Here is a 14,818-nt window from a genome sequence, read left to right as displayed (position 1 = left end):
AACACAACTCATCTGTGGGAATCGTTATTCATTAACTGCCAAATTTTGATATGCGACACATACGACATATCACCTTGAGATGCTTATAGCAAGTGCAAGTAAAACACCTTTTAATTAAGGTGTTTTACCTGCTCCCACATTTGGTAGCCTTGCATTTTCGGCCGTATTTTGCCCTTGCATTTTAGGCTGTATTTTTCCCTTGCATTTAGGCTACATGTATATTTTGCCATTGCATTTTAGGCTGTATTTTGCCTTTTGCATCCAGGCTTCATTTTGCCTTTGTATTTTAAGTGTATTTTGCCCTTGCATTTTGGCCGTACATTGCCTTTTTGCATCGCAACCTATTATTGTTCAAACCACAGATATTTCATAAGCACATTGAAGTTGGACAAATTTCTGACTTCTCACTCCTGATTTATTATTATATTAAGTATGTGAAGTGATTTAATTAATGTTTGTGGTCTCACTAAAATCTCTTGCGATTCACTGGAACTTCACGAGCCTGTTGGCTCTTCATTGTTGACTTAGCTTTTTTTTCTTCTTTTTTTTACCACTTGGTTACACTAAGACTGCGCCAAATATACTGAAAATTCCAGTAATTAAAGTAAAAAAACCATCTACAATGTACCCTATTTTCAAATGGCATGCAATTGAAAGCAGAATTTTATTTTTTGGTCTTATTGATCATCGACCAAATATCAGAATAGCATATTTTTCAATTCAAATATTTGAAAAATGTTTGGCGGTCTCGCGAACATGCTGGAAAAAGCTCTTACATGTAGTTGTGTGGTTTGATTGTTTGTCAAATGTCACACTTTTGTTGGAAGCCATTACAGCGCATGATTTGAGCGTCTTCAAGAGGAAGATTAGCTCCAATTTCTTGTTTAAAATCAGTCAAATATCAGCCACCACCAGATTTACTTTTCCATTCAAGAAAACTGGCAAAGGTTTTCTCAAATCAAACATCTTTTTCTTGAAGTCAAACTCTGTTTGAGCGAAAAATTAATATACAAAGTGAATGAATCAGCTTGTCTTTTATTTGATAGGTTAAAAAGAATTTGTAATGCAACTGTAATGATGTGAATACGATGTTTTTTAAAAAAGTACAAAATTATTTGTGTGATGTGAATAACCCACTTGCACTTGTACTACATTGTATTACATTTTATGTAATCCATGTAGGGTGGTTTCAGACAGTACAGGGAATAATCTGTTAATATTAAGCCACAACGTGACTCTTTTGGACTACAGCACACATTAATTTGTCAATTACTTAATCGTCAGCAAAGTCATTAATCTTCAAACTACTCAGCATGGCGCAATTACTGCATTAATGAATAACAGGGTTTTTTGCCCAGGGGATTCACCACTGTAGTGCACTCATTTATTTTTTATTCCATCACATCAAAAGAAAATCCTAAATTGCTAGGCCAAAAAACGTGCCTGGTAAATTCATAATTTGATGGGAACCAGTCTTAAGTAATTTATAACACTTCACTAACAGATGCTGTATTTTGATTGGCCGAGAGGGAGTTTATGGCCTTAGCTATTTTTACTTTCTTACAGTGCACAGCCAAAAATTATATGCAACGGCTACCTCAGTCTGAAAAATACTACAGGTATTGGCATAGAAATCACCATAGCAACTGTCTCTGTGCTCGGTGCATTGCGCGTGTTGTTCCCAGTCGCTACAGAGTTGGGTTCAAACATTTCATGACGGGGCAGTTTTGAAATGCAGGTGAAGTTTCAACTAACTTCTAATGAAATGGCAGTCATTTTCATTGGACTTGGGTAACTCTAACATCAAGCAGAATCTGTAGTTGAGGCATTATACAACAATTATTGACTGCTTTACTGTTACTCATTTGGTAAAACTAGCCTCCCTCAGTGATCCATGGAGCATTCCATTTTCCTCGGCTATGACTTGGCAAAACAGAACACTTCACTTATTGCCTCTGAAGGCTGGTTTCACCACACCGCTTAAGTAATCAATATTGGTTTGATAGGTCACCTTCCTTTTAATAAGTTCCTCGCAAGTTCAAATATCGGCAGCGCGTCCAAAACCAAACACATCAGAAGGCTGGTTTCATCACACCGCTTAAGTAATCAAAATTGGTTAAATAGGTCACCTTCCTTTTAATAAGTTCTTCGCAAGTTCAATCATCAGCAAAGCGTCCAAATCCGTGTACATGTGGAACCGGCCAACCGATCCCATTAGCTCGGTGGTCGAGTGGTAAGACATCTGCACTAGAAAGCAGGAGGTCGTGGGTTCGAGTACCACCCGAGTGATTTTTTTCCAACTTTCACTCGGGAGGTAACACACTGAGTATACAGTGTTTAAGAACGTCGGTGAAGGGCAAAACCTAATTTGAATAATATCACCCCGGCGCCAAAAAAACAAAAACAAAAAAAACAACAAAAATTCCATCTTATAACAAATCCGTGTAGCTAAGCTCATCTTCCTGGCCTGTAAAACATGCTCATGTAACATCTCTTTTGCAAGAATTCTACTGGCTCCTTGTCCGACCAACCAATAAAATTCTGAATATTGCTAGTAAGAGTCTCCAAAATGAACCCTCCGCATATGTTGATGCACTTATCACAAATGATCTATCCTCTAAATCATGTCTTTGTAAGACACCATCCCCAAAATGTATACTTCAGCTGCGGACAAAGCTTTGTCGTAATTTGGTCCTGAATTAGGGAATAAGAAGGCTCTAAAAACTCACCTGCTTGAGAAAATAATTTTTCTGTTGCTCCATTGTTTTTATTTTAATTTTGTAAAGTGCTGTGAAACCAAGTCTTGTGTGAGAGCACTACACATGTACATATAAATGATTGTATTTTATGTGCTCAACTAATTCTTAGCACACATTTGTTGGCAACACAACAAATGGATCGTTTCCATTATACTGTGGGCTGTCTGAATTTTCTTTGTGTTTACATTTGTGGTTCATGCCAATTATAGACTAATTTTAATTACATTCTCCGTATGCCCTGTCAGTCATGTTTGTTTGTGTCTGTCTTTTATGGTTTGTTAAATACTTTGATTGTCTGTCTTTTATGTATTGTTAAATATCTTGATTGAATTGTATGTGCTCGACGTATTCTTAGTACACATTTGTTAGCAACTCAACAAACAGGTCATTTCCATTATACCGTATGCCGACTGAAACTTCTTTACATTTACATTTTGTAGTTCATGCCATTTATGGACTAATTTTAATTACATGTAACCCTGTTTGCCCTGTCAGTCATTTTGGTTTGTGTCTGTCTTTTATGTTTTTTTATGTCTTTTTTGTTCAATATATTGTTACCCTCAACTAATGCCAAGGGACGTTTTGAGTGTAAGTTTCGTTCCTGTTGTATTATTCCTGTGTACATGTATGTGCACTGGGACCTGTAACTTCAAGCTCTATCTTCAAATTCTGACGAAACTGCTTAAACCGATGTACTTTTTACATGTATGTAACAATAACGTATTACACGCTTTAGATTCTGAAGTTCAATAAGTATGGCTTTACAGCAATGCACATCTGTATTAAACTGCACTGCTGGCACCTGCTTTTTAAGTTAGTAACAAATGCACAGCATTTCATTTCACATCAAGGTATATAGACTAACAATGATTGTACAAAGTTGAAACTACTCTCATCACTTTCTGGAGCAGAATTTCTATGTGTCTAAATAAACTAAATGAAAACAAGTTTATTCTGAAGAACTGATTTATACATTAATAGAATTCAAAAGGAAAAGCCACAACGCAAACACCTGCAAAGTTTACAGCACTGTGATAAACTTGCATCAGAGCTCCATATTTGGCAAGTCGTATTCAATAGTGCCCTGTCTCTTTTTATACCAAAACATAAACACAAGCTCACTTGGATATATCTCGGAAGCTGTGGGGCCAACAAAGTCATGTTCATGCATGAGTCATGTGAATGTGTTATGTAATCTCTGGAAGGAGTAGTGCTTTCAGTAAAACAAGAATCAGCTTTTTGACCCCATTGACCCCATGGAGATCTTTGACCCCTGATTGGTCATGTGACATGGTAGGGATGGGATACTGATACTTTTGACAAAATTTGGTTGAAATCGGTCAAAATATGTAGGAGCACTAGACAATGTCAACCATTGTCAACGTTTGTGTAATTAACTACCGGACTAACGGGGAGACATGATGATTTGTTAAGCTGCTATCCCGCAGGTTAAAAAACAGATTCTAGTGAGATAATCTTAGACACAGGTAGACAAAAAAAACCCAGGACAACGCAAGCCTAGTTAAGCTGATATCAGACCTCATGAAGTTCTATTCCATTGATTCAGAGTGGATTTCACTGGATTCTTTATCCAAATGGCTTACACAATGGGAAAGGTCTAGCTTATTCACTGACGTTACAGGGTAATCCAATTCTTTCAATCCAACTTTTAACCAATGCACTTCTACACACAGATTTAATTTGACTGGGATACCCAACCACACTACCATGTGGTTTCTAGAGTAATCAGACGATTAAGAAAACCTGTCATTCAAGCTTGGTTAGTATTCCGGTTCATCCGACAGGATGATTGCTCATGGCGGACGCTGGCTAGACTCACTGGGATTTAATTGCACAAATACAGGATGTTTGTCTGAGGGGACCGGTGTTTGACTAAGAAATTCTTGGTCAATATTTCACCCCCAGGCTCAACACATTATTTGCCAACGTTGAAAGATGAACTTGTGAAATATGAAAGTATTTTACAAAAAAATATCAGAGTAAACAAAAAATTAATCAAAACTGACTGCACTTTGCAGTATTCCTCAGCGAAGGGAAATCTTTTATAAGAAAAGCGACAGTCAGTCAAGTACAATGAGGACACTACGCTGGCCCTCTGGGACAAGCACATAACGCATAAAACACTGACCTGTAGCAATGTCCGGGCTCGGTCCTTCCTGCTCGTCCAGCTCTCTGATTGGCTGATGCTTTGGATGTCCAGGTGATCTTGAATGACGACACACCTGTCACTTTGTCGTAGTACCTCTTCTTGACCTGGGATTGGAAAACATGTCAACAGTTATCGTGCAAGACTTTAACCATTGCGAAGCAGAAAAGTGTGAAAGTAACAAGCATGGCTTTCAATAGAAATATTTTAATGTCAAAAACAGAACACCAAACATCAAATCACTGAATTCTTGTTTGTCAAAAGAAAAATCAGTTTAAATAAATTATGCCTAAATATGCATGATTTCTTAAAGTGTTATTTTGGTGCATTATTTTATCCCAAATCCAATGTTCCAAAACTTTAAAACTAACAATGAGCTTTAAAAGATGAGGAACGTGCAAAATGGACGATTTTCGAGTAATATGAGGATTATGTAAATTTCTTTTCAAAAATGTTTAGAGGAGGAGGGGAAAGGTCTATTCATATTGTAATCAGCTCAAAAGAGTCTTGCCTGTCTGTCTAATTATACAACTGTAATAGCCAATTAGCTTCTGTACTACATTGTACTACATTGTATTTATTCACTGATTAATGTATAAAACCATGGAGTGCTTGGGCGTATTTCTTTTTATTTAATTTTTTATTTAAGGGGGGAGAGGTACAATTTAAACACTCCTCAAAGAACACATTGAGAGTATGATGAAATATGCAATTCAAGATAAACTAGAAAGAAATTTTGATATTGTAAATTTCTTTTTTTGTTTCTTGTAATATAGGGTGAGTAAAAAAAAAAGGAAACCCAAATGTCAGGCCCATTTCTGTAATGAACTTCTGCAAGTAGTACTTTAAAAATGTAAGCTATAAAATCCCAATAAGCTTTCTTTTAGTACAAGAATCATTCAAATCAATCATGCACTTTGCAAGTTTGAATTTTAAACACAAACACTGTTTTAAAGTTCTTTTCACGGATCACAAAAAAAGTAAGTGTTCTTTCAGTAAAACAAAAACAATTCGCATAGGGATGTGTGTGAATTGTTTGGGCTTAGTTTTGCCCATCCCTTGGCTCTGTGGGGTAATTCTATAAGATAGCACTGCCCGACTCACAACTGACAGTAAGTCAGCAAGTCAATCAGTCTTTGAGATAGGTACAACGAAGACACTAGGTTGGTACCAGCAAAAATTTGTACAAAGGTAGGGTTCTAAGAGGAGCAAAGATAGCTGAAGAAAACAACAAAGACTCAAGAGGAACTGAGAGGGAACAAGACAATCCAGAAGCTTACCCTTCCAGTGTCGACTACATACTTGATGCCTGGGATTGTCAGTGAGGTCTCGGCAACGTTTGTAGCCACGACGCAGAGGCGCGCATCCCCCGGTGGAGCCTTGAAGACCTTAGCCTGTTGATGAGGTGCTAGGAGCGAGTACATGGGCAAGACGTATAGGGGAACATCATCCACGGCTAGATCTTCCTCTGGTAACTAGAAAATTCAATTAAATATCAGAAAATCAATCTAAGGTGACATGGCCAGTTTGGAAGACATAAAGTCGATTCCCCGAATTTTCCATGCAATATCATTCTGGGATTTTCCTCCCACATTTAACTCTTACCCCCAGGCTCAATTCGATTAAGAACCATCCTCCAAACATTTGCACTTCTGTTCAAATGAAGGATACCCACTGCCTCAATCCTTCAAAATCCTCCAACAGACTGTCCTGCCTCTCAAAATGCATTCAGCTCAGCCTCAATCCTCCAAAATCTTCCATAACCGCCTGGAGGACTTTGGAGGATTTAGGTAGGTTAGGGTTTAAACTATTATTTCTTCCTTTTCTACCAGGAGACACTCCTGGAAAGTTGAAAGACTTTCATGGACTATCCTAGAAGTGTACCAAAGTACACTAAATTAAAAAAAGCTAAATTGTCACCCAAAAAAGAGCAGCAACACTGACTTGACTTACGGAACAAGAAAAAAAGGCTTTGCAGGAACTGTCAATGACACTGTGCGGATTGCAGGAGAGTCATTTAAGAGTACATCACGATGGTTTGCATATAGACTTCATGCACAAGTACCCCCTCAACGGTACCAAAGAGAGAGTGAGGGGAGCATTCAAGCGCCATATCTGAGACTGACGCTCAGAATAATTTTCTAGTGACTGAGAAATGAAAATATTTCTTGAAACAAAAATTATTTTGTTAAGTTAAGAAATGTAAGAAAACCATTTTTAGCGGTTAACCTGGCCAATAACAGCCAACCTACCGTTTCATCATCGGATTCAGGGTCTGCAACTTGAAACTCTGACTCTGATTGGTTGTCATCATCATCTTTTTGTTCGTCGACTTCTTCCTCTTCATACGGCTGAACTGAGTAACTAAGGATGACATAAAACGTGGGATATATATAAAAAACAACGTTCACTTGAAAACTTGTCACAAGCAAGATGGGTCATTATATCAATTTTAGGTCCAATTTATTTTTCCTGTACCTGTTATGGATAATTCTGATGCACTCCTTAATGCAGTCATCCTCCAAGAGTGATTATGAATAGCAAACTACCTAGCCAACAAATAAATTGTTTGAAGTCATTCTTAATGATACTTGAATGGCAACTGACAAAGTACCAAGGTAAGAGGGACAGGAAAAATGTCACACTTTGAACCCTAAATTTATAGAATGTACCATGTACATTACACTGTCTTTTGCTGATAGCCTATTGGCCTTGATGGATAATACTTTTATGATCCACTGAGTTATCTTAATGCTTGATTCACATACTTATCCAGACTGATCTTGGGCAGTTTCTGTTTCCGGAAACCCTTCTCGGATTCCTCATCTTCTTTAAGCTTCTCCGCCTCCGTTTCCTCATCAGACACGCCCCCTCCTAGCTCCTTCCTCTTCCCAGATGTCTTCAGTCCTTCGAGCGAATAAATCAAGACTATCACTAAATTGTCACAATTTCAATGTTGCAATCGTAGATTTTCAAATCAAAATTATTTCAAAGTTGTAATTGGTTACATTTTCTTTAAACACAATTTGTTACTTGATAAATTGATTTTTTTTTTAAAGCACAGTACCTATTTGTATTGAGCCCAATTATAATCAATGTAACCTCACAGAGGTCCCGCAACCAAACTTTTCATGAGATGGAATTTTGTGGTGGGCAGATGTAAGTTTATCAAATTTGTCAGCAAAGGGCAAAAACCCAGAGAGGTAATTAGGTCATAGGAGGTCAGCAAGGCACAAATCTCTAAGCCAATCTGTGGCTATAAATCCAAGATTGAGTTGTTGCTTGGCAGCTACATAACAATTGCCTCTTGGCCCAATCTGATGGCTATGGTAATCATACAGTTTTGGGCTTATGACAACCATTCTGTGCTTACATGGTGCTAACCCCGTTAGTAAAAAATGCTTAGTTTCCAGATGTACTCACTTGCAAAAGATTTGATCCCTTGAAATATGCTAGCCATATAAGCACAGAGTTTTTCTGCAGTGCAGTTAGCAGAGATTCCGTGATTACTATGAAGACAGCCATGACATTAGGCTGTGGTATGAACAAAACTTGCTAAGCACCATCAAGGTTTTCTTCCGCTAAGAAAGGAACTCTTAATATCAAACTTTCACCGACATTCAGCAATTTCCTATATAGCAAATTTAAAGTTTTAAGGATTTCTTTTGCTCCACATACCTTGTGTATTTGCGGCCTTGTCTTTTATCTTCTTGTTCCTTGCTCTCAGCTTCCGACACAAGGAGCTGACCTCATTTTGACCTGTCACAAAGACTAGGATGCCACCTGGTGGTAATGTGCGGTGGATCTTCAACACCTGTACGTCAACAATAAATAGATAAATGCAATATACCAAATATTTGTCAGAGCATTTTGGTTATGATGCACCCTCTGGCAAATAGTAAATTACCACAAGTGTTCCTGATGAAGTTTCTACAAAAAATTACAAATTTTCTTTGAAAGATAATCCAAGAGTTGTAATCTAAATCTAAGGCCTAATAAGTCATCACAACTCATCCAGTCTCAAGTCAGGTGCAGCTATTCAAATCAACTGTGACAATGGTAGTTTCTTTGTCATTGCTCATCCCTTGTTATCTGTGGTAACTTGTGATTGACTTGGTTACGGATTTGCTTGTGATTGACTTGTGAAATTACTTGTGATTAACTTGTGAAATTACTTGTGATTGACTTATGATTGGCTTGTGATTGACTTGTGACTGACTTGTGATTGACTTGTGATAAGACTTGTGAATGAGTTGTGATGGACTTGTGTTTTGGCTTGTGATTGAATAGTAACTCAATCACAACGCTTATGATTTACCTTTCTTTCTGCCTCTGCCATGTAGTTTTCCAGCGGTGTTCGCTTGTTGAAGTGGACAGTTACTGGAAACTGTCTGGATTCAACCTACATTCAGCCAATCAAAAAAAAACCATTTGGATAAATATTCAACTTCCTGCCGTGCATTGGTACAGGTAAGTGACTGTTTTACCTGGAATCTTCCTCAATCTACCAAAATCCAATCTCTGTAGAAAGCCGATAACACATTCTGTGTAGTGAACCAAATGTTGGGCATCAAACCCTATAGGCTAGCCTTTACAATCCTGTATCCATCAAAACCCTGCAGAACCTGGATGAACACTTTGATGAATTCAAGTTGAAAAGGGGCTTTTCAAAATCTTTTTGGGCATCAGAGTTAACTTTTCCAGAGAATTCTACAATAACATCATACCTTGATGACCGGTGGGGTGATTTTGAAGAGCCGCTGATTTTCAGTAAAGTCCTCGACTCTCAACGTGGCTGACATGATGATCAACTTCATCTTATTTCCTTTCTGCAGTAAACAAACATTACAAATCAATCTACTATAATTGTCTTAATAATGTGATTGAATCCCCTTTAAAAAAACCCTCAAGTTTAGCAGTTTTTATTGCTGTAAAACCATATACAGTCCCGTCTAGGGTTTAACACACCCTATTACCTTTCACTTGTAAATGCCAATTCACACAGAGCAAATGCAAAGTTAAGAAACCCTCCCTGCAATTCTTGAAGAATTTAATGTGTATAGCGCCCTCTATGAATAATGCACAAAGCCATTGAAGCAAGAGTCTAATAGTTACTGACTTTAAAGGCAGTAGAAAAACACCTTTGTACTCTTCTTTCATTTTTGTGTGTTAAAAATTACCAAATTTGCCTCAACTTTAGAACATGGGTCAATTCATTCCTGCCACTAAAAGTCAAATCACTGATTTGCACTTTGACCTTTGACCTGACCTTGTTTCTGAGGGGTACTATCCTGGACAACAAGCCAATCAGAATGTCCGTGTACACACTTCGCTCATGAGCTTCATCAATGACAATCACAGAATACCTCGTCAACAAGAAATCCTGTTTCAAAATTCAAAAAGTGTAAACAGTTATAAGTATTTGTATAATTTAGTAAAAGCATTTTATATCAGCACTAATAATCAGGGTTCGACCTTAACTTTTTTTTCCACTAACCAGCCGGGCTACTGACACAGACTTTTAACTAGCCCGCGGGCATTTTCACTAGCCCACGTTTTTCTTTTACATAGTGTCTTATAAACAACAATGTGCATAAATGTAAAACGTGTATCCTGAGGCAATCTTGTTTTTAAAACAGATCTAATAATTTTAACCTAAACAAATAATGAAATTAGACACAAATTGATAAAGGTTTGATTTCTGAATTTAATGATTTATTTTTTCATGTCCTTTCACCTTTGCCCTAGCCCAATAATTTTTCACTCGCCAGCCCGGCTACTTAAGGGACAGTTTGACTAGCCCGCTGCTGTTTTGACTAGCATTTGGCTAGCGGGCTACCGCTAAAGTCGAACCCTGCATAATGTTAATGCCGCAAATATCCTAAATTGATTCCTTGTGATGCAAAAACCCAAATTTACAAAGTTTGAGGACGGTAGGTTAAGTGTAGGTTAGGGTTATGGTCATTAAAGATTAGGTTTTTTTTAGTGCAAAAGTCTATTGGAATGTCTCCAAAAGGTACTATTTCCAGTAATAATATATTAACAAACTCCTTTGATACAATGCACATATTTCTCAGTAACAGGTGCCAATATTTAAACAACACCTGAACATCATTACAAGAACTTCCGTTTGTTTTTTTAAATCACCTTTTGAATCTCTTTCAGCAACACCCCATCAGTCATGAATTTGATCTTGGTGTCTTCAGTCACGTTGCCTTGGTAACGGATCATGTACGATACCACACTATTGAGACAAATACAAAAGTGGGACAAGAGTTAAAACTGAAAAGTGACAAATCGGTTTCCTATTTATCAGAAACAATGAAGGGCAAAAGCTAAAATTTAAATTCATATTTGTGATCCAAAAAAATGTGCACTGAAATACCGGTCTTACCTTGTGGAAAGGTAAGACTGGGGGAGTGGGGAGTGTTGCCTAGTGGTTAGGGTTCGTGACTCATGATCAGAGGGTCAGGGGTTCGAATCCAGCTGCTGGTCATATGGTGTGTCCTTGGGCAAGCCACTTCACCCCCACTTGCCTCTCTCCACCCAGGAGTATAAATGGGTACCAGCATTAGCTGGGGAGTAACCTGCGATGGACTGGCATCCCATCCGGGGGGAATGGAAATATTCTCATTCGTTTCATGCTACTGAAACCCAGATGGGCCACATTGGCTCATGACAGTTTTTTCTCTTTTTTTCTTACTTACCCTGTGGAAAGATTCATTTCCATGGCAACTCGTTCTGACATTGTGATTGCTGCAACTCTTCTAGGCTCTGTTATTCCAATAAGGCCATTTCTAGAATAAAACAAAAAATAATAGGTAGAAAAATATTTCAATTTTGAACATTGAGTGGTAATACATGTACATGTACATGTAGATACTAAAAATTACAACTGAATACCCTGTTAATGTGTGTATGACTGACTCACATGGCTGGAACATACAAGTGTATCATTAGCGAGATCCACATGTTGCTGCCAATGTGTGCAGAGCCTAATGGATGGGTCCAATCAACATCAACTTACTCTGCGTAACCCGCCTCGTACAGAAACTGCGGCACTTGAGTTGTCTTGCCACTGCCCGTCTCTCCACTCAAGATGACGACTTGATGATCGTTGATTGCTTCCATGATGACTTGTTCCTCCGCCAGGATGGGAAGGGCTAGTCTAGCGGTCTGAGGACGGAGTGACAACAGATTTTGAAAGATTTTGTAGGATGGTAAGGGTGTAGTCTAGCAACCTCACAATAGACAATAGGTTCTGTATGATATTGTAGGATGGGAAGAGCTAGTCTAAGGGCCCAAACACATAGCAACAATGGGTTTTGAAGGATTTTATAGGATGGGAAGGGCTAGTCTAGCAGCCTCAAGATAGATAATAGGTTTTGTATGATCATTATTGTAGAAATTTGTGGAATGGGAAGGGCTAGTCAGCATCTTGAAGACAGAGCAACAATCGATTTTGTAGGAATTAGTGGGATGGGAAGGTCTACTCTAGTACCCTGAGAAAGGAGTGACAAAAGAGTTTGAAGGATTTTGTAAGATACACAATATGTTTTGAGGGATATTGTGGGATTTTGTAGACTAAGAAGGGCTAAACTAGCAGCCTGAAGACAGTAACAATAGGTTTTTTAAGGATATTGTAGAATTTTGTTGGATGGGAAGGCTGGTCTGGCAGCCTAAAGACAGATGACAACAGGTTTTGTAGGACTTTGAAAGGTTCCACGCACAATGCAAAGGAAATGTTTACCCTAAAAACTTTGAAACTGCTAAAAAGCAACACCTCTTTTTTTTTAAAGCATTTTGAAGGATTCAGGTCTAGGGTCACTTACTTGAACCTCAGGCTTTCTGTCAACATGCACAAACACCGCCGGGTTCCTGTCTTCTGGGGCTATTGTCTTCACAGTCCTCTCCTTCTCGGATGTCTTCTTTAAAGCATCCTTCTCTTTCTTGCCCATCTCTGATGATGATGAGCCTCCAATTACTGGCTCAGATGCTGGAACTTCCACATCCTTGTCTTCAGTTCTCTCTGTTTCCTTTAAGTCTTCACTCTTTTCCTGCTGTTCATTTTCTTCTCCATCGTCTTCATCTTCGTCATCATCTGACTCATCATCGCTTGATTCTGATTCACTCTCCTTAGCAACTTCCATCTCTTCCAGTTTTCTTCTTTTCCGCTTGTTGACCCCTTTGAGACTGTTGACAGAAATGCTCTCCTGGGCTTTATCAGCTGAGTGTCTGAGATACATGTAGGGATGGCAAAGAATAGAATGAGATTGGTGGTGTTAGGGTTTGATAATAATAGTGGATAGAAAGTGGTGGGTTGGATTTTGTATGTTTAGGTTTGGTTGGGTCTGATGAAGTTTGGTGTCAGAGGCGGGGACGGGTGGGGTGGGATGCGGTGGGCATGGTGGGCTGGGTTGAGTTCAGGTGGTTTGTGTCAGGTGGGTTCTTGACTTGGATAGGTTTGGGTTGGGTGGGTTGGGATGGGTTGGGTTGTTTTGGGGTTGGGTTGGAATGGGTTTGGTAGGGTTGGGTGGGTAGGGCTTTGGTTGGGTTGGGATAGGCTGCGCTGGGTGTGTTAGGGTCAGTTTGGGTAGGTCAGAGGAGGGTTAGGGTGGATTGGGTTGAGATCAGATGACAATGCTCAGAAATTGAGCACGTGATCAACTGATTTGCACAGAGTTCCGTGGCATGTTTCAGAATATAGATACTTTATTTGATGGAACTGTCATAATAAAACTCTATACCTCTTTGCAACTTTTTGTCCAAGATGTGCAGTTGAAGCAAACATGGACTGCTCCTGTTGAGATACTTGATGCTTGACAAGCGATGCCAAGATGTCTTCTCTCTGCAAAGAATAAAAAAAGAAGAAAAGAAAAAGTTGTTGCTTCTGATATGTGCCGAGTATACACACAGGTTAACATAAGTAATGTTCCTACTCAAGAAAATTTCATAGGTTTGTCTTGAGAGACAGTAGGCTACTGTCTCGAGAGACAAACCTTTGAATTTTTCTTGTCTGAGAAATTCTCACAGAAAAATATTGAATCTGCACAGAAACACCAAGAGGGTCAAAACATGACTAGAAAAAACATTAATTGAGTACAGCATACAATTAACATGCAAAAATACATTGATACATTAATTTTATGTGAGATGCTGTAAATAAAAATGAAGAATAATAACATTGTATGATTGTACATTTTCCATTTTTTTAACTGCAAATCTGCCCTTATACAATAGTAAAAATGTAATTGTAAATAAACAATTATACGAAGAATTTAGTTTTGATGCAATAGGCCTACCTTTGATTTCTTTTCTTTCTTTTCCAGAACCTTTTGTAGTCTCTTGCGTTGTTTATTGCTCAGTTTCTTGGGCAAGTTTCCCTCTTGTTGTCTCTTCTTCTTGTTCGTCTCCTTCTTTGAAGGAAGAACCAACGCATTGCTGTGCATCCATTCGGACTGAGTGTCTCCGCCTTCCGTATCTTGCGACTGTTTGTCAACAGACGACAGGTCGAGTTCAACACACGGGACGCTGTGCGCTTTACGAATGTCTGTATCGTCCACAACTTGTCTCCCTCTCTTGTTAAAATTCCGCTTCGTCCGCCCCATTTTGCAAGAGTTCCTTATAAATCGTGTGATCAAGAACAGAAATTCATAACTGCGATAACTTTTTAGAGAAGAAAGCGACAGATCGGGTAGATTATTTGATGAGCATTTTCGTATTCCTTAACGCACATGTGTTGATGCCCTGCAACACCTAAAACAATTCCGCATTCAATAACCTTTGACCTTAAATAAAATAGTTCATATTTATTTGAAATAATCAATCTAAAGTAAAGGCAACTTACAAATCTCATTTAAAATACTTATTATTATGTAGTTTATACTTTTTC

General features: G+C 38.4%; 1 protein-coding gene across 1 annotated transcript; it reads right to left on the bottom strand.

Annotated features, from left to right (window-relative positions):
* Window positions 1-4,862: 4,862 nt before the first annotated feature.
* LOC119730680 (probable ATP-dependent RNA helicase DHX37) lies at window positions 4,863-14,702 on the bottom strand. The gene is made up of 14 exons (XM_038203671.1): window positions 14,229-14,702; window positions 13,674-13,774; window positions 12,759-13,161; window positions 11,954-12,102; window positions 11,634-11,723; window positions 11,074-11,170; window positions 10,196-10,309; window positions 9,654-9,755; window positions 9,245-9,328; window positions 8,605-8,740; window positions 7,695-7,833; window positions 7,179-7,290; window positions 6,207-6,401; window positions 4,863-5,033 (listed from the first exon to the last, which is right to left on the bottom strand). Exons 1-14 carry the CDS (start codon window positions 14,532-14,534, stop codon window positions 4,863-4,865), a joined length of 2,199 nt encoding a protein of 732 aa, XP_038059599.1. The 5' UTR covers window positions 14,535-14,702.
* Between the last annotated feature and the right edge of the window lie 116 nt (window positions 14,703-14,818).

This window comes from Patiria miniata, unplaced genomic scaffold, assembly GCF_015706575.1.
Source record: "Patiria miniata isolate m_02_andy unplaced genomic scaffold, ASM1570657v1 HiC_scaffold_22, whole genome shotgun sequence".
Taxonomy (NCBI): Eukaryota; Metazoa; Echinodermata; class Asteroidea; order Valvatida; family Asterinidae; genus Patiria; species Patiria miniata.
The sequence above is the reverse complement of the archived record's forward strand: the minus strand, read 5'-3'. Positions and strand labels throughout refer to the sequence as shown.